This window comes from Tenrec ecaudatus, chromosome 8 (genome assembly GCF_050624435.1).
Source record: "Tenrec ecaudatus isolate mTenEca1 chromosome 8, mTenEca1.hap1, whole genome shotgun sequence".
Classification (NCBI taxonomy): Eukaryota; Metazoa; Chordata; class Mammalia; order Afrosoricida; family Tenrecidae; genus Tenrec; species Tenrec ecaudatus.
Genome location: NC_134537.1, coordinates 3,763,557 through 3,783,688, shown reverse-complemented (window position 1 = coordinate 3,783,688; position 20,132 = coordinate 3,763,557). Strand labels below are relative to the sequence as shown.

Below are 20,132 nucleotides of genomic sequence, written 5' to 3'. Positions count from 1 at the left end.
CAAGGTGTCTCTGGGTAGACTCAAACCTCCAACCTTTCTGTCAACAGCCAATTGCATTAACTGTTTGTACCACCCGGGGACTCTGCTCAAATAACACAGCGTGACCGATCGAGTTTATGGAAACCAAGCACACTTACTAACACTTTTGATTTTCAGGCCCTGTCCTCAAGGCAGAAGTAGGGCAGAGCATCCAGGTCACTTTCTACAACAATGCTTCCGTGCCGCTCAGCATTCAGCCTCATGGGCTGCGCTATAGCAAGAGCAATGAAGGCTCATTCTACAGAACACCTGGAGAACGTAAGTCTTCGAGGAGCGTGCACGTAAGTGATGGTGGTGTTGTGCGTAGTCTAGCGGTTCCAACTCAGACGGACTCTATACGACAGAGTAGAACTGATCCAGAGGGCTTCCGAGGCTGAAATCTTTCTAGGAGCAGACCACCTGAGCAACAAAATAAAGCTCGTGGTAAAACTGGTGTACAGCTCACTTAGAACATCATGACAACTTTGTATACTCATCACGGTGACAATTCCTTCCATTGCCAATTCCACTAGGGCCCAAGGTACACAACCCCAATCCTGGCTCACGGGGACATCTCCCAGTCCAGACTAGTTTTCTTACGGTACTGCACTCCCTTTGATCAGTACCTATTTCTTCCTAGGTGACCCTGCACAGTCCTCACATGTAAATCCTGGCACACGATTTGTGTACACGTGGCATGTTCCCACAGAGGTGGGTCCCACCCCCACTGACCCTGACTGCTTGACCTGGTTATACTACTCGTCGACAAACGAGAAAAGAGACACCAACAGCGGCCTGGTCGGGCCTCTTCTCGTGTGCAGACCTGGGAGTCTTGGACCAGATGGTAAACAGGTACGTCATGAGATCTGCATACCTGCGCATGACGTATGCCCTGATGAGAGATACGTGAGGCAGAACCACACAAGAATGGCACTGTCCCAGGTCTCAGGAATCAGAGGTCTTTGTGTGTGTCTCCCAATTCCAGTCTCTCCTGAACTCTAACTTTGTGTCTTTCTCTGTTTGATAGGCACCCACCCTGACACGTTCATAAAAACAAAACCCAACACCCTGCCTTCTAGTTGATTTTAACTCATAGTGACCCGATACAGGGTTTCCAGCCTGTGAATCTTTACATCTTCATCCTTTCCCCCTGGCAACTGTTGGTGGGTTCCAGCCAGCCATCTTATGGTTAATGAGTGGTCCAACGCTTACCCACGCTCAGTGGTCCAACACCACTATGTCATGGTGGTCAAGTCCACTTTGAGGAGGTAACTCTTCCTCAGTTGTATTTTGAATGCCTTCCCATTGAGGGACTCATCTTTCAGCATTCTATCTGACCGTGTTCTGCAGCTATTCAAAGGTCCTCAGTGGCTAATCTCTGAGAGGGAGACAGTTCATTCCTCCTTCTGACTCTGTTCTTCGTCTGAAAACACTGCTGGGAGCTATCCACTTTGAGTGTCCCTCTATTTGAAATGCCAGTGACCTAGCAGCAGCATGAGAGCCATCATGGTACGACAGACAGACAAACAGACAAGTGGTGGAAGAGTCTTTGAGAGGCGTCAGATCGACTCGGCTGTTTGGGCATGAACTTTCCTCACTGGTTTGTCTGCCAAAATGAGGAGACTTTTTTTTATTGTTGTTATATTTAAATCATTTTATTGGGGACTCATATAACGTTTATCACAATCCATACATCCATCCATTGTGTCAAGCACATTTGTACATTCATTGCCCTCATCATTCTCAAAACATTTGCTTTCCATTTAAGTCCTTGGTATCAGCTCCTCAATTTTCCCCTCCCTTACCCCTCGCCCCTACCTCATGAACCCTTGATAATTTATAAATTATTATTTTCTCATATCTTGCACCGTCCACTGTCTCCCTTCACACACTTTTCAGTTGTCTGTTCCTCAGGGAGGAGGTCACATGTAGATCCTTGTAATCTGTTCCCCCTTTCTAACCCACCTTCCTTCCACCCTCTCGGTATCACCACTCTCACCACTGGTCCTGAAGGGATCATCCGCCTTGTATTCGCTGTGTTTCCAGTTCCTATCTGCACCAGTGTGCATGCTCTGGTCTGTTCAGGTTTGTAAGGTAGAATTGGGATCATGATAGTGTGTGTGTGGGAGGTGGGGGGGGAAGAAGGGCTTAAAAACTAGAGGAAAGTTGTATATTGCATTGATGCTACACTGCACCCTGACTGGCTCGTCTCCTCCCCACAATTCCACTGCAAAGGGATGTCCAGTTGCCTACAGATGGGCCTTGGGTCCCCACCCCATTCTCCCCCTCACTCACCATGACATGATTTTCTGTTCTTTGGTGCTTAATACCTGATCCCTTTGCCACCTTGTGATCACACAGGATGGTGTGCTTCTTCCAGGTGGCCTTTGTTGCTTCTGAGCTAGATGGCTGCTTGTTTATCTTCAAGCCTTTAAGACCCAGGTGCTATATCTTTTGATAGCTGGACACCATCAGCTTTCTTCACCACACTTGCTTATGGACACATTTGTCTTCAGTTATTGTGTCGGGAATGTGAGCATCATGGAATGTCAGTTTAATAGAACAGAGTCTTCTTGTATTGACGGAGTACTTGAGTGGAGGCCAAATGTCCATCTGCTATCTTAATACTAAACCTATAAATATATGCACACAGATCTATTTCCCCATCATCATATCTACATATATTTACATATGTACATGCCTGCATTTAGGCCTCTATATACACCCTTTGCCTCCTAGTTCTTTCCTCTATTTCCTTTTGCATTCCTCTTGTCCCACTACCATGCTCAGCCTTCATTTGGGTTTCAGTAATTCCTCTCGGTTACATTGACCTTGATCACTCCCTATCAGGCCTCCCACACCCTCCTTGCCACTGGTTTTGAATCACTGGTTGTTCCCTTGTCCTTGGGTTGGTTAACACCACTTCCTTTCCCCCACCTCCTCCTCTCCCATGGCCCCCCTGGAACCATCGGTCCTGTTGTTTTCTTCTCCACATTGTTTATCCAGCCTATCCTATCTAGATAGACCTGCAGAGATAATAATATGCACATATAAACAAGATGGCACCAAACAAAGCAACACAGAAAAGCAAAACAATGATGGCAACAACAACAACAAAAAGCCAGTGACACATAAACTCAAAAACAAAAAAAGAAAGAAAATCTTGTAAATAGTTTAAGGTCCATTTGTTAACCTTTAGAAGTGATTTCCGGTCGGGTCTGATAGGGTGCTATGCCCTGGCCCCAAAGTCTATTTTTGATACTCCCTCGAGATTTCCTTGCTCTGTTCCCCTTGCTGTTCTGTTGCACGCCCTTAGTGTTTTGCCTCAGTGTGGTGGGGTCAGCTTGGGCACAAATCTCACACTGTGTCTCCACTATTGTCCCCTGGAGGGCTATGGGTCAGTGCAGGATGTCACGGAGGAGACATTTTTCATACCCTAGGGAGCCCGGGTGGCTTAGTGAGTTTCACGTTTGCCTGCTAACCACCAACGTCAGCAGTTCTAAACCACCATCCACTCCATGGTAGAAAGACGTGCTTTCTATTCCTGTAAACCCACACACAGGGCAGTTCTACCCTATCCTGTAGGATCGCTATGAGTCAGAATTAACTCCATGGCAATGAATTTAGGTTGGGTTTTTAAGACTCAGCCTGAGGATCCCTTCCTTTGGAAATTGTCTCATTAATTTGCTCTCTTTAGTCCTTTGCATGTGTGTTTAGGAAACCACATGACCATTTTCACTGGTACCTCTCTGGCTGAGGAGTCCTGGTCACGTAGTGCTTACATGTCGGGCTGCCACCCACAAAGGCAGCAGGTCAAAGTACCAGCCATTCCTCACGAGAAAGATGGGCTTTCGACTCCCATAAAGAGTCTCAGAAGCTCACAGGGCAGTTCTGCCCTGTCTTATGGGATCGCTATGAGCCGGCATCAATGAGACAGCAGTGAGTTCAGTTGTAATTTTATGTTCTCTCAGCCTAGACCAGCGGTTCTCAACCTGTGGGTCGCGACCCCTTTCACAGGGTTCGCCCAATTCATAACAGTAGCAGAATGACAATGATGAAGTAGCAACAAGAATAATTTTATGTCTGGAGGTCACCACGAAATGAGGAACTCTGTTAAAGGACCGGGGCTTGAAGACGGTTGAGAACCACTGACCTGGACCACCGTGTCCTGAGAGCACACACGGGCTTTCTTCATTTTTGTAACAACCACAGCCTTTCTGTGGCAGGAAGCAAGTGCTCAGAAATGCTTACTAGATGAGTTCTTCCTCCTCACTGCAAAGTCAGCTACTGTCTAAGTTCTTTATTGGATTTATATAAGCGTTTATGTTTAATGAAACCTTATACATCCCCAAAGTAAACACAGGCATACTTATATGTAAATATATTTACATGTATGAATATCATAAAAGTCAAATAAAAATGTCAGAATTCCCATGGAACATATCACTTTTATATTTTATCTAAAAGGATAAATACGTACACGTATGTAATCTCTTTGCAAAACCTAAAGATCCAGACTTTCTAGAAACACCTTATTTAACATGCTTTCCACAGTCTTTCTTATCATCTGGTGTAAAAGATCATATAGACTATTTTTATTATACCGTTTAACTTTATGAAGTTTAGCAAGTTAGATAATTTCAAGTTGGTTCTGTGATAAATCCATTCACTTGGATTTGTACCTTAACAGACGTGTCCACAAACTGGATATTCCAGCAGTCATATTTCCCAAAGTATGCAAATCCCCTTCTAAGATAACTCCTGGGTGCAAATGAACTATTCATGAGGACCAGCTATACATTGTGTCTCTTTTACTATCATTTTCCACAGAAAGGAGTAGACAAAGAATTCTACCTGCTTGCCACAATATTCGATGAAAATGAAAGTCATCTCTTAAGTGAAAATATCAGAACATTTACTACACAGCCTGAAAAGGTGGATAAAGAAGACCCAGCCTTCCAAGAGTCTAACAAGATGTACTGTAAGTGACATCTAATTTCTAAAACACATGAATTAAAGTTATTTGATTTCATTCTGCCTAGAAAATTACAGGCTGTTTAAGAGAGACTTATAGGCACCCTCAATGGCTGATTAACCAAATTCATGTTTCCTTTCATATAAATTTTCTAATAAATTATTACCCACTTGAGTGTCTATTTTGCATTCAATTTACTAAATATGTCTCTTAGGTATTAGATATAGCTAAATGTGAGACAGACGAGTGGTAAATTACTCTATTTATATGGCCAGGGGGGAGATGGGTACTTGTTGCATTGTTAGTTGGTTCTGCAAGATTGTGGAGGGTAGTGGTATGTGTTGGTGCAGATTCTGAGACTTGGATTCTGGTCTTAACAATTCCATCCGTTAGCTGAACATCACTAGGCATGTCGCTGCCTCGCTCTCCTCAGTTCCTCAACTCTAAACAGAAGAGGCTGAATTAGATGATCCCTGAAGTGCCACGTAATCTGTCATTCTCTGATTCTTGAATGCCAATGCGGCTTCTCAATGGAGTGGCTCTCCTGTGACCAAAACTTGGAAAATCATAAATGTTTGTGGTCAAATTCTTACATGAATGAACTCTGTTTTATAATTAGAGTTTTATTCATTTCAAAGGATGCCAAGCACCTGGAAAATGAAATGCTCTTTGTCACAAATGTCTTCCAGCTCTAAATGGGTACATGTATGGAAACCTGCCTGGATTGGATATGTGTGTGGGAGACAACGTTTCATGGCATGTTCTCAGTGTGGGATCGGAGAAAGATTTACACGGGATCTATTTTGGAGGAAATACCTTCATTTCCTTAGGCTCAAGGATGGACACTGTCAGTCTCCATCCCCACATGTCCCAGACTCTTGCGATGACACCTGATTCTGCAGGTAAGTGGTGGATCTTCTTTTTCAGCCAGAAACATGTCCTAAACCGTATCAACATGGTCTTTGTATGCATTCATATTCTGTTTGTATAAAAAAGAAACTGAACTGACAAGCAATGCTAAAAAATCTCCTTTCGCCCTGCTCTATCTATGTAACTTCTAGGATTATAACTCAAGTAAGTGCATAGCAGGTCGTTTTGTTATAAATATAATTCCCCGAAGCTCCTCCTCGTTCCTGATTGCTGACGTCCAAGCTATAATTCAGGCCACACTCTTCAAAATCCCCAAAGACGTTCGGTCACATTTTAACCTGAATGGTAGCACTGAACAGGAGCCCTGCCTCCTGGGGTGATGCGTTGGACTGCTAATTGAAAGGTCAGCAGCTCAAAATGACCAGGTGCTCCACAGCTACCCCATATGAGAAAGACAAGGCTTTCTGCTCCCATGAAAAGTTCCAGTCTCAGAAACCCACAGGGGCAGTTCTACCCTGTCCTATAGGGTCACTATGAGTCGGAATCAACTTGATGGTGGTGACTGACTAGCACTGAACAGAACTTAGGTTATGTTAAAAGTGAAAAGAAAGTGGTGTGTGGGTGGGTGGGGACAGATCAAACTGAGCAACACATTTTAAAATGTTCCAGCAGTCTGAGAAGTGAGGGTTTTTATACATAAAAATGAAGCCGAGTGTACAAAACCACAATCATCGGGGCTTGGGATTATATGTGAAAGAGTCCAATCGATTTTCATGTAAAAGTAGAAAAAAGTATTGAGAAAACAACCATTTGTCAAGTCTGGGTGTTGTAACAAAAAATTCTACCCAGTTACCTGGAAGGATATTAAAACCTTTTTCTTCTTCACTCAAAAATATCCCGTACAATTGTTTTCAAGTCAGCCTGCCGATGATGTTTTCACGCCAGTCTGGGTGTGATCACATGTGCACCGTGCACTTGAAAGATTGGACAGAGGCCTTCTGGGGTCACTAGTGTGTTCATGAGAGAGGATGCAGATGGCTGGGCAGCAGCAAGAATGGCATCAGTGTGGTTAAATTGTACATAGACACTGTGTTTCACCACGCATGCGCTCAACAAAATAAAATTAGACAAATCTTCCCTTTTCAAAATAAAAGAAGTCTTTAGGCATAAAATTACCAAAGTAGAAGAAAGAACATGATAATGTGCTGTTCTAAATGAGGCTGAGCTGTTGTAGCTATTGTGTGCTGGGTTGTGTGTGTGTTGGTTTGCTTTGTTGTTGTTGTTTACAAGATTAGTATGAGTATTGTCAGCATCCTTTGGCTCCTTGCTTCCACCCTGATCTAAATAATGCTCCTGGACGATTTTAATGCCCTGCTAAGAAAGGTCTTCCTAGGCACCAATGGTGGATCGGTAGACTTCTCATTTTCTGTGTGGAGTGGGTTCAATTCCCAACCAAGTGAACACCAAGCCTAGCCAACACCTGTCTGGCAGGGAGCCGGACTGATTGCTATGAGGTGGACCCTGTTTCAGTGAACCTTCCCAACTAAGATGGACTACAAAGAAAGACTTGGCACCTACTTTCCAAAAAATCATCCCACGAAAGCCCCGTGGACCACAATGCCCCACCCCATTGTGCACGAGGCCGCGGTGAAGCAGCCACGCATTTGACGGCAGCTGACAACATCCACGTGGCCCCAGCTTCACCCTTTACCCCCCTGATCTAGTTTCAGCCAACAGGCCCAGCCTGTCTTCACTGTTTACTGAAAATCCCACATGCCCGGTCATCAAAACTGCAGACTTGACATTAACCCACAAGGCCCCTCATGACCAGGGCCTCCACTGCGTGTGGATTTGGCCCCCTGGTAGGCTCCTTGGGCTCATTCCACTCCGGCACAGAGGTCCCGGGGATGTCGCAGCAAGCAGGCTTCAGCTTGCTTCGGGAAGCATGTTCTCCCCGTTTCCTCTGCCTGGTGGCTCTTTCCCAAGCTAGCCCAACTCATGCTCTGCAGCTTTCACTCAAGTGTCTTCCCCGCAGCCAGGCCCGCCTTTATGACTCCGTGCAACAGACTCACCGCTCCCTCAAACCCTCCGCGTTCGGAATTCGTGATCTTGATCGCACCGGCCTACTTGTTTCCCTTTTCACTCGGTATCACCTTCCGACACGCTAAAAACAAAAGCAAGAACAATGTTAACCAATAGAGCTATTGTCTGTCTCCACACTCTGCCACGACGTACACTCTGAACACAAAGATTTCTGATTTGTTCATTCATGGATCTTTCCCACGTGCCTAAAAATAGGCCTGACACATAGAAGATGCCCCATAAGTGTTTGTTGAGTTGATAAAGGATGAAACGAATGATCCTGCGTCTATGTTTGGGGGGGTGGGGGGGTGGGGGCAATGCCGGGTCAATGGCTTTACCGTGGAGATACCTGATGGCGGGACTGTGAGCCATGTTCCCTTCTCCTCTCCAGGGGTTTTCAATGTCATGTGCTTGACAACTGAGCACTTTCAGGGCGGCATGAAGCACAAATACGTCGTGAAGCAGTGTCAGCAGCCAATCCCAGTGCAGGCCCTGGACCAGGACGTGAGAACAATCTACATCGCGGCTGAGGAAGTCACATGGGACTACGTTCCCAACAGGAAGTGGGAGCACGAACTGCACTCCTTACAGGGAGACAAGTACGGTGATCCGCTCATCTGTCTTTCAGAAGGACTCCTCTGGGTCCATTCACTGCCCCCTCCCTCTTCTAGGGCATGCATGCGCATGGGACCTGGTGGCGGAGACCGCTGGTGAGCGTGGGACTGCTAACCACAGGTCGCTAACTGTGAGAGAAAGACGAGGCTCTGTGTTCCCATGATCATTTGAAACTCAGTCACTACCATCGAGTCAATGCTGACTCATGGCGACCCTATAGGACAGGGTAAAACTGCTGCGCTGGGTTTGAGCCGGCAACTGTTCGTGGGAGTAGAGAGCCTCGTCTTTCCCCTCAGAATGCCTGGTGGTTTCGAACTGCACACCCCGCAGTTAGCAGCCCAACAGGAAACCACTACCTGATTTATAACCTGGGAGACGCTCCATGGGGTCTGTCTCTGAGTCAGAATGGAATGAACGGCAGTGAGTTTGGTTTGATTAGGATGTGCATGTGTATGTTGGCATTGGTGTTGTGTGTTTAGGATACAGTCGATTGTAAATGGCTTCTGACTTGTGTGATTGGGATGAATGTGTGTGTGCATTTGGTTAGGGTACATTGATTTATCGGGTCGGTTTTTGTGTGTATGATCCTTGTAACTATACGTAACTCCAAAGTGCTCGGTGTCTGCATAGCGTCCATTTGCTGCGCTCTGATGCCTCCTGCCTGTCCATTTCTTACATTTTTTCATAAGTTATCATCCGATCTCACATCCTGAGAAATGGTAAGCATGACTTGGACCGCCGTCGACATTTGCGATCACTCAGCTGTTTCCTTTGTCTTTGATTTGAAGACCCTGGGTTTTCTGCTTTTGTCAAGTTTTGTAAAGTTTTCGTTCTTTCTCCGGCCTCTTCTCTTACCAAACCCCCAAACCAAACTCTGTCATTTAGTTCATTCTGACTCATGCATTCCTTTAGAACAGAGCAGACTTAGCCCCGTACGTTTTCCCCAACCGTAAATCTCCCAAGAAGTGGAGTAGCAGCCACGCATTTCCCCTGCACAGCCGCTACAGGGCTCTGCCAGTCGTTCAGTTAGCAGATGCATGCTTAGCCACTGTGTCATGCGGGCTCCTTGGTCCTTTCTTGCTACTTCTCCTTTATAAAAACTAAAGGTTCCTCTTGAAAACATGCTTTCCAATGCAGTGTGAATGCCCAATCTTGCCAGAATTCATATATTTAGAAAAATTATTTATTTCCACAGTTAAACAATTTTGGTGAATAAGTTGTTTCATTTCCATAAGAATTTCTTACATCGGGGTACTTTGCCTATTTAAATGGTTAAAATAACTGAATTTGTGTTTTCTGTTTTATTTTCATCTTCTAAAAGTCAAACAGTCATATATACAGCTACAACTGACATGTTTCTTGGGACAAGATACAAGAAAGTGGTATACTGTGAGTATGAGGATATAACATTCACAAAGCAAGCGAAGAGAAGTGAGGATGAAAAACATCTGGATATACTAGGTATTGGACCGGGTACTTGTATGGACTGTACTTTAAGGTGGGGTTCCAGTTTTTCTTCCGTGCCCAGCCTCTAGAGCAGTGGTTGTCAACCTTCCTAGAGCCACGGCCCGGGAATACAGTTCCTCATATTGTGGTGACCCCCAACCATAAAATTATTTTCGTTGCTATTTCATCACTGTCATTTTGCTACTGTGATGAATTGGGTGACCCCTGTGAAAGCGTCATTTGACCCCCAAAGGGGTTGCGACCCACAGGTTGAGAACCACGGCACTAGAGTGTGTTGCATTCATTGAAGAAAACCCTGGCAGTGGAGAGGGTACCTAATTCTAATGTCTTTCTTAATGGGCATTTTTACTGAGATCAGAAAAATGGTCTAAGATGGTTTCATGGGAATAGAGATGATAGAAAAGAAAGAAAGAAAGAAAGAAAGAAAGAAAGAAAGAAAGAAAGAACGAAAAGAAAAGATCATCTTCAAATTACCTGGCTTCTTGTCGTTGGAATCCAAGGAGCTCTACATCTGTGAGAGACCTTAGGAATGGCCTATAGGGGTCATAAAATTGAGACACAGCCCAGTGAAACCTAACACAGTTGGGAGAGGGATGTTTTTGTTTGTCTAAAGTTAAGTGTCTCCCCTCACCTCTGTCCAAGAGTGACGAAAACGGCCACCTTCGGCTGACCAGTTAGGAAATCTATGAGAGTCACCACAAGGCACTCGCCTATGACATTTCCATATCCCCAGACCTTGCTTCAGGCCTGCTGCCTATGTATATATCTATGTTTGTCTGGGTAGACAAGGGAAACAAATGCATGGACACTGACCCGTGTATACGAAAGAGCTTTAACTACAAGAGCAATTGAATAATGAGAAAACATCCCAGCCCAGATCAAGTCTATAATTCCAATATTAACCCATATGTCCGATACCAATCAATCAAGTCCCCTTCAGACTCACGAAACACACACAATGATGCTGAATGCAGGAAGATCACAGACCAGTGGGTGGGAAGTTTTGTGGATCCAGTGGCAGCGTAAGCATCTCGGCGCTGGCAGGCAAATCCACGTGGCTTCTCTAGCTCAGGGCACTAGTATAGTTCCATGAGTCTTGTAGTCTCTCAGGGAGTGAGTGGAGAGAGAGAGAGAGAGAGAGAGAGAGAGAGAGAGAGAGAGAGAGAGAGAGAGAGAGAGAGAGAGAGAGAGAGTGTGTCTCCTGCCTCCAAGGAGGAAATACAGGCATTCCCAGAATCCTCAGGAGAAGGTCATGCCCACACAGAAGGCTCATTGGTTATATACTGATTGACAGGCTAGACTCCACCCCTACACTCTTAATCCTCAAATTGACACTGAAGACCATTTCCTGGCTGGGACTAGATGACATGAGGTACTGCTCAGAATGAACTTGTACTCTGCGGCTCTACGTCCACCTCTTGAGTTTGCTTATCAGAGGAAACTTTCTAGTGACGGCACTTATTAAAAAAAACCCAGATGATTTCAATTTTTCCTGGGGGAAAACCCGTGTTTCATAAATCAACAATGATCCACTTATGAAATGTGTTGGTGTTTCATTTGGCTGAATATTCAGTAAGAGGGTGAGATTAAGCCATTGTGGAAAGAATGTATAAATAATTGAGAGGGCAGGTGACGCCACTTACAATGAACAACAAACCAAAAGTTATCGTGTACATTTCCCTGTTTTGTGTTCCGTAGGTCCATTAATAATTCTCAACCCTGGTTCTGTACTCCGGATCCTATTTAAAAACAAAGCCTCAAGACCATACTCCATTCATGCTCATGGAGTGGAAACCAACTATACCATTCCTGTCCCCACACAGCCAGGTAACTGCTTTGGGGCAATAAAAATCCCAAAACTCTTGTCCTCCCTCCTAGGTCAGTTGGCCCCATGGTGCTGTGATGCTGGACACTAGGCCGTTGGAATTTAAAATGCCAGCAGGGTCTCTCACGGGGAACAGGTTTCAGTGGAGCCTCCAGACTAGGAACAGAGTAGGAAGAAGGAATAGATGACCTACTTCTGAAGGATGCTCCCCATTGCCATCAAGTAGATTCCAAATTAGTAGCGATCTTCTATAAGGTTCCAAGGCTGTAACTCTTTAGGGGAGCAGAGAGCCTCATCCCTCTTCCTGCCAGCAGACCCTAGAGTTAGCAGTCTAATGCCTACCCAATAATGCCACCAATTTAGGATTAGCCACTGGGGCCCTTGCAAATGCCAGTGGAAGGTAGTCTCCTATGGTGCTGGAAGACGACCCCTTCCGGTAACAGTGCACTCAAGCAGGATGATTGTTAGGACAGGACAGTGTGGACAGTGTTATGTCCTGTTATGCATAGGATCTCTTTAAGTCAAAGCCATTCCCTACAGCACCCAAGGACAACAACAGCGCTTTGGGGCAGCACAAGGGTGCAAATGTTCTTTCTTAAACATGAGCGCAGTCCTAGAGGAGCAAGATCCACAGACCAGTAAGAAGGGTCTTAAGGAAGTGTAGAAGGGAGCCCTTTTTGCAAGTTGAGTTTGGGGCCCTGAGCAAAGATGTGAAGCGAGTATTCCTTTGGTCTTCAGGACCCACCTCGCTTGGCATATGAATTCTCCTTGAAGGTAGCTCTCCTAGCCTTTCTGCTCTGGTCCAACTGCCGGCTGCTCCTACCCATCGATCCAAGTCAGGTACTGTGATAGGCATTGACTGCAAGATGAGAGAGGGGACTGAAGAGAGTGGAATCGCTCGGGAGACCCGGTGAACCTCACGTATCGGCACTCTGTTGCCTTCACCACTGTACAACTCGTTATGCACCATAATCAGCTCAGAAGAAAATTGTTGCCTTTTAATTAATATGTTCATACAGCAGAGGGAGGGTGGGTTGGAAAGGTGAAACTAATTACAAGGATTTACATGTGACCTCCTCCCTGGGGGACGGACAACAGAAAAGTGGGTGAAGGGAGACGTCTAACAGACAAAATAATAATCTATAAATTATCAAGGGTTCATGAGGGAGGGGCACGCGGGGAGGGGGGGGGAAAAATGAGGACCTGATGCCAGGAGTTTAAATGGAGAGCAAATGTTTCGAGAATAATGAAGGCAATGAATGTACAGATGTGCTTTACACAATTGATGTATGTATGGATTGAGATAAGAGTTGTATGAGCCCCTAATAAATTGATTAAAAAATAAAACGTTCATACAGCAGGCAATGAAATAAAGATTCATATGCAAGAGGTTTGTATGATCTTTAGGATCATGTCTCTGGGCTCAGTGACTAGGGAGAGGAGAGTAGGAAGGAGGACTGGGCGGGAGGAAGAGTTGGGCAGAGATGCAGCCGTAACAAATTGTTGTCCAACCAACCCTCTAAGAAATTCTGAAGATGGGATGCCTCCCAAGTGCCCTGGGCTGGGATGAGAACGTAGGAAGCGTGGGAGCCAGCACTGACATGACACTGACTTCACACTGTGGCCCAGATAAGGCAACGCCGAAAGCTTCAGATGCAACATCTCACTGGATCCTGAAGTCCCCCTTTTCAATCTCCAAGGAAGCTGCATCCCAGACAATGTAAGCACGCTGACTAAGCTGGCCAAGCTAGGAGAGCAGTGAGTGAAGCCAGAAGCGAAAGCTAGGACTGAGACGGTATTCGTGGGCTTCGTGTTATCATTCTCTGGTTCTCCATCAAGATATCTTATTTAAAAGACTGCATGGAAACACACTGTATTTGCTTCCGTAGGAGAAATTCAGACATACACCTGGAAGATTCCTGAAAGCGGCGGTCCTACCTCAAAGGACTTTGAGTGCATACCTAGGATTTACCTCTCAACTGTGGACTACGTCAAGGTACATCTTAAATCAAACTAGCTTTTATTTCATGCCCTCTTACAATGAATCCTGGAAATAGACATTTGTCTTGGTTTGTGTTTGTTTGTTGTGTACGGAATCCTCCAGCTCACTCCTGGAGAGGTGATTCCAATTCGTCATGGTCCCATAGGACAGAGGAGAACTGCTCCCCGGGGTTCTGAGACTGTAAATCTGGAAAGGAGCAGAAAGCCCCAGGTTTCTCCTGCAGAGCTGCAGATGGTCTCTAGCTGCTGACCTTGCATTTAGCTGCCCAACGCTCAGCCCCCTGCTCCACTAGGGCTCTGTCTAAACGGTCTATCAAGTAGCCAACATTCAACTCAGCTTTTAATGTGCCACCAGTTTGCACTTTTTAGAGCAAAATAAAGTATTACATGACGATGGCTTCGTTTGATGAGATTTTCACAAGGGCCGCTGTGGCTTGGAGACTACATCTACTTAGAGTGGCATCGCCCAGCTTCTGCTCCATTGAATGTGATTGGGGCTTCAGAGGACAAAACAGGGAGCTCAGAAATTCTAAGATTAATGAGAAATCAATAGACGTATTTTTCAAACTCTCCACTCTATGTCCAAGTTCATTTGCATTAAAACCCAAAGTTGCCTCTCTGAACTGATCATGGCCTCTGCGCTCCCTGCATCACACACCTAAACAAAGAGAGGATCCCACACAAAATGAGGAAAACAATCCCAAGCTGCTGGCAGAAAGCTGCTGGGGGGCTGGTGCGTCTCTTCAGATCCTCTGCCAGCTGGCCCCCATGCCAAGTAATTGTAATGCAAATCAAAGTGCGGCCTCTTGATTGCGATTTTTAGAATGCTGCTAAGTCCACTGCAGAACGTGTCTAAAACACAAGTTAGCTGCTCTCTGCAGACGTCAACTCCAATGAGACAGAACACAATTGTTCTTCAAATCAAATATTTAACATGCTCAACGGTTTGCTCTTTACCTCTTCAGCCTTAGAATTGCAGTGATTAAAACCCTGGCTGGGGTCTCACGCAAACAAAAACTCCATTCTACCTATCTTATTATCTGACTTTTTTTAAAATTGTGAGCTAAAATCTTATCATGTAATGACTCACAAGGCAATGGTAAGGTAATCATCTCGCTCTGCCTTCTCAGGATCTGAGCAGCGGACTGATAGGCACCTTGATCATATGTCGCAAGGACACCAGCCCCAGTCTTCTGCACCGGGTTCTTCACTTCATGGTTTTTGATGAGAACATATCCTGGTACTTCAAAGAGAACATCAATACCTATGCTTCAGACCCAGACGCCATTGACAGGGAGAATGATGTGTTTGAACTCAGCAACAAAATGCACGGTAATGTCTGCTGTGTCTGAGTCCTGACTCACTCGGGCCATTCCACAGGAACAGGACTGGCGAAGGTCACGTGTGGCAAGCTCACACAGTGTCTAGGCTGCAGTCCCATAGAGCAGTGGCGTCGATCCTCTAGACCTGGGGTTGACAAGGGTTTTCTGTAAGGAGCAAGATGACAGGCCATCAGGCTTTAGCCACGGCATCCCTTGCTCTACCACAGCTGCCGTCCACAAGATGAGCTTGTCAGCCATAGACAATACATCAGCCCAGCACATGAATGTAGCCGTGACCCCATAAACCTGCGTTGACGGCTACGGAAATGTGTATTTCCCATAGCTTTCATTTCTGTTTTCAACCATTTGAAAGGGGTTTTGGAAACTACGCTTAGCTCATGAATCACAACGCAACAGGCCGCTACCACCCAAGCACTGCCATTGAATCAATTCTGCTTCATTAGAAATTTGATATGTGGTTCTGGGGCTATATCTTTTTATGGGTGCAGACCGTCTCATCCTGCTCCTGAGAAACCGCTGGTGGTTCCAACTCCTGATGTGATTGGTTAGCACCTCATCGCATAGCCCGTTAGATCCCCAGAGCTCCAGGGAAACAGAACAGATCGAAACTGGCCACAAGTTATAGACCTCGGCCTTAGAGCAGCTGCCAGTCTCTAATGCCTCCTAGCGCCATGCGGGCAAAGCAAAACTAGGAAAGACGTCTCTGGAAGCTCTGGGGCTGGTGTTTCTAAGTAACTTCCCTACACAAAGAAAGAGAGAGGGTAGGCTTAAGGGAAGCTGGCAAACCCAAGGCCTCAGCTGCCCTTCACAGGCAGCATTGCAAAAGGCTTCTACACATCAAGCCAAACTTTTGTGTAGGTTCATTTGACCTGACGTGTCCAGTTTACAACCTATGCCCCTTTAATTCAAATAAAAAGCACATAAACAATCTCATTCAATCATACTCTTACCCAGTCAGTTCCCCGAGTTCCGACTTTTCATGAGAGGAGAGGAGTAAGAGAGCCTTACCTAAGACACACTGAAATACAATAAGCTCTTCATTCTGCTTTGGTTATTCCCCCCATGAGGAAATGGGTGCTAATTTAAAATTAACTCAAGGACAACATGCGTTCTCCCTGTAGCTTGTAATAAGCATCGTGGGGGCCACAAAGCCCCACCCTGGCCCATCAGAGCTGGGCTGTCTTCCTGTGAGGGAAACTTGTCCATTGTCAATGGAAGGCGTCCTGGGAGTTTCCCATGACACGGGTATAAACAGTGCTGGACTTTAATTTCTGATGTGGAAGGTCAAGGAAACTTTCACGAAGGGGAGAGGGTCTTGAGCTGAATCCATCCAATAGGAAAGGCAGGGAATGACATTCCGGGAAAATGGAAGCCAATGAGCTAAGCTAAACCCCCGCCCCCCCTTGGAATGTTGCCCGGAAGAGGCTCAGAGTTTCAAGCCTCTCTGCTCCTGAGTTCTTGTCCCGCTCGCAAGAAAGACTTCAGGCCAGGGACACACTTTACATGAGAGCCAGAGAAAAGGTTTGAAATGAGAGAGTGAGTTTATGCAAGGGGAACACTTTGGAAAAGAAATCCAAAGGGCCCTTAGCTGGTCTAAAAGGCCTTACATTCTGCAGACCTCCCACCATAGGCTGTTTTTGTTTTTGTTTTTTCCCCTGGGTCTTCAGCTATTGGCTGCCTCTCTGTAGTATCCTGTACCCCTATTTTAAGGTATGTGCACCCCAGCACCCCAGCCTTCATGCTGTGCTCTTGTCTCAGACACAGACCTCTGTTCAACCATCCATCAGGGGTTCTGTCTTCCCCCGGCCACTCCATTATCTCCAACATCACAGGTCTCTTCCATTGATGAGTCTGCCCTTCACCTTCCTTTGGGCTGGGCAGGGATGTGCAGAAGCCCGTCTCCAACGCTCTTTATGCAGCGGTTCTCAACCTGTGGGTCACAACCCCTTTGAGGGTCGAATGACTCTTTCACAGAGTTCGGCTAAGACCATTTGAAAACACATATTTCCAAAGGTCTTAGGAACCAAGACGCCGCTGCTCTATCCGTCTCCAGGCGGGTCTGCCCACGTGTAGACACGCCCACAGAGGAGAGCACCCGGCATGAAGACTGTGACCCATGCTTCCAGACAACATTTAATTTATTTGTCATTGGAAATAAATATTTCACAATATAGAATTACATATTTTGTGATGCATCACTATACTTTAATTATGTTCACTTTGTAACCATGAAAATACATCCCGCATATCAGATATTTGCATGGAGAATCATAACAGTAGCAAAATGACAGTGATGAAGTAGCAACGAAAATAATGTTATGGTCAGGGCCGCCACCACATGAGGAGCTGTGTGAAAGGGTCACGGCATGAGGAAGGTTGAGAACCACTGTGTTTGCATTAAAAGTCCTGCTAGCTTTCTTCCATGATCACCACTTCCCCTGGTACCAGCCTCCGACTCCCTAGCAGAATGAAAGACCTCAACTCCTCTGTTAGGAATGCAGACATGTTCTAAGCCAGTGTTTTTCTTGGCCGTGGGCTGGGACAGTAGGGTGCTTAGCAGCCCCCTTGGATCCAACCCACTGAATGCCAGTAACAGCCTCCCAGCAGGTCGTGGCAACCACACACTTCTGGGAATGATGCAATGCCTTCCAGGGCCAGAGTCACTTCTGTTAAACTTCTGTGCTGGAGACATCGAGGGCACTGACCTCGGGCATGACAGGAACAGGTGTGTATTCTCAGATCAGGCCAGCAGCCGTGTTGGCCCTAGCCACTGAGTTCACTTGAGTCATGTCGCCTTACACGCAGTCCACGGACTGGCAGTCTCCGTGTCTGTGGGGCCCTTAGAAAAGCCGGCTCTCGGGTGCCACAGACCTAGGAAGTCAGAATCTGTACTTTAACAGATGCTGCAGCCAAGAAGCTGTAGTTTAAAGTTGGCATGGTGGGTGACGCAGTGAGCTGCTCACTGCAAGTTCAGCCATTTGAGCTACCTGCCAGCTGTTCTATGGGAGAGGGATGAGACTTGCCTCCTCCACTGGGGATGTGTGGTCTTGGGAAATCTCCCCTGCAGGGTCACTGTGAGTCAGAATCAGCTGCTTGGCAGGGAGTTTGGTTTGGGGTTTGGCTCTGGGAAAGTACCTCCTAGTTTTTTCTCGTGTATTGACCATCGACAGAAACTTTAAAGCTCATCCCACCACAGAGAGTTATAAATCGTATACTTGTCACCTCGTATTCAGGCATTTGAAGAGATGCTACACAAACCAGAAAAGTAAAATGGTCTATTTTTAATTTTTAAAATCTGTTCTTTCTATTCCTTTTGAGAAGGGATTAGAGGAGACTCAAGAGGCCTACACGCCAGGTAAATGGCCCTTCCAGGTAAACAAATGGGAGATTATGAAGTTGAAATAACAAGAGCAAACTCACGGACCTACAGAGGAAAGTAGAAGCACCTCTGGGAGTTTCTGAAACTGAAACGTCTTTCAGGAGTAGAAAGCTCTGCCTTCCTCCCCAGGGAGGGGCGGCTTGGTGGTTTCGAACTGCTGAGCTTGCAGTTAGCAGCCCAAGCTATTCACTCCTAACAAAGTCTCCGAGGAGGTTTTAAATTTCATTTTCACTTATTTATCTCTTAAATATTTTATTGACCTATTTCACTCATTCTACTATACCTCTTCTCTTCCCATACAGCTCTGTTGGTCAATCCCATGTGGTGGAGTTATACAATCATCAAAGCTATCAATTCACCTCTCCTCCCCTTCCCCACCCCCACTGCCCATCCCCTCTGGGAACCCTTACTCCCGTCACTGCTGCTGAGGGGTCATCTGTCTTGACCACCACATACCGAACGATCTTAAATGTACAAATGAACATCACAAGTCTAACATGACCAATGAGCTATATCATGTAAGGACCACAGCACAGTAGTAAGAGGCGAAAACCTTAAAGAACCAGAGGATAGTTCCATGGTTCATCAGTGCCACACAGCACCCGGGATTTATCCTCTGTTCCAGGAGACCCTACTATGAGGACCTCTTCAATTGTCATGCTAGTGGACTTCGGGTCCCCACTACTTCCATTCTCCTTCATATCAGTTTGCATGCATGTTTTTCTGAACTTCTGACACCTCTTCACGTCATCACCTCATGCTCACACAGGCTGGTGTGCTTATTGCTTCCATGTGGGCCTTGTTGCTTCCGTGTTAGATGGCCGCTTGTTTAACTTCAAACCTTTCAGACCCAGATGCCACGGCATTTGATAGCCGGATGCCATCAGCTTTCTTCACCTCTAGTGATGTTTTGAGATGTGCTTTAACCTATGGGGAGCTTAAATCCCCATACTGCACTACTAATTTAAGAGCCCTTCGTTGCAAACTATTCAAGTCTAACCAGGCTATGCCAGAGCAGAGTTAGTGCTGCACTTTCTTGTGCAAGAACTCTCTAGAATTAGGAACAGCCATACATGTTTCAGTTCCTCCGGCTCTCTTTAAAATCCTCATGACCTATAAAAATACTCATGACATTGCCTATGAGAAATTGGGGGAGTGGGCATGGAATTGCCACATTGTTAAATGCTATAAACTGTGTTCCCCACAGCAATTAATGGAAGAATGTTTGCAAACAACCAAGGTTTCACGTTACACGTTGGAGATGAAGTGAATTGGTATTTGATTGGCATGGGAAGTGAAATTGACCTGCACACGGTCCATTTTCATGGCCACAGCTTTGTATACACGGTAAGAACCTCTGAAATGCCCTTTAATGACTGCAGTACCCTATGAACCAGTTACTGGGTTGAAATGACCAGACAGTCTTCTGAAAGGGAAGTGAGCCAGCTACGGTGCAGGTCCAAGTCAGCAATTGATTGAATCAAATGAATAATTACCCATTCAGCTCTTTAGAGTCCATGGACACATAAAATACATGTTTGTGAACAAATGAAATAC

General features: G+C 45.8%; 1 protein-coding gene across 1 annotated transcript in view; it reads left to right on the top strand.

The window, feature by feature from the left end:
* The window catches only part of LOC142454180 (ceruloplasmin-like), a 46,261-nt gene that overhangs the window by 16,682 nt on the left and 9,447 nt on the right, over positions 1–20,132 (top strand). Inside the window, exons 8-17 of the mRNA XM_075555559.1 lie at positions 157–297; positions 659–870; positions 4,849–4,999; positions 5,683–5,895; positions 8,337–8,544; positions 9,882–10,021; positions 11,726–11,854; positions 13,742–13,848; positions 14,984–15,185; positions 19,783–19,922. Coding sequence (XP_075411674.1) covers positions 157–297; positions 659–870; positions 4,849–4,999; positions 5,683–5,895; positions 8,337–8,544; positions 9,882–10,021; positions 11,726–11,854; positions 13,742–13,848; positions 14,984–15,185; positions 19,783–19,922 — 1,643 coding nt within the window. The remainder of the gene's footprint in view (positions 1–156; positions 298–658; positions 871–4,848; positions 5,000–5,682; positions 5,896–8,336; positions 8,545–9,881; positions 10,022–11,725; positions 11,855–13,741; positions 13,849–14,983; positions 15,186–19,782; positions 19,923–20,132) is intronic.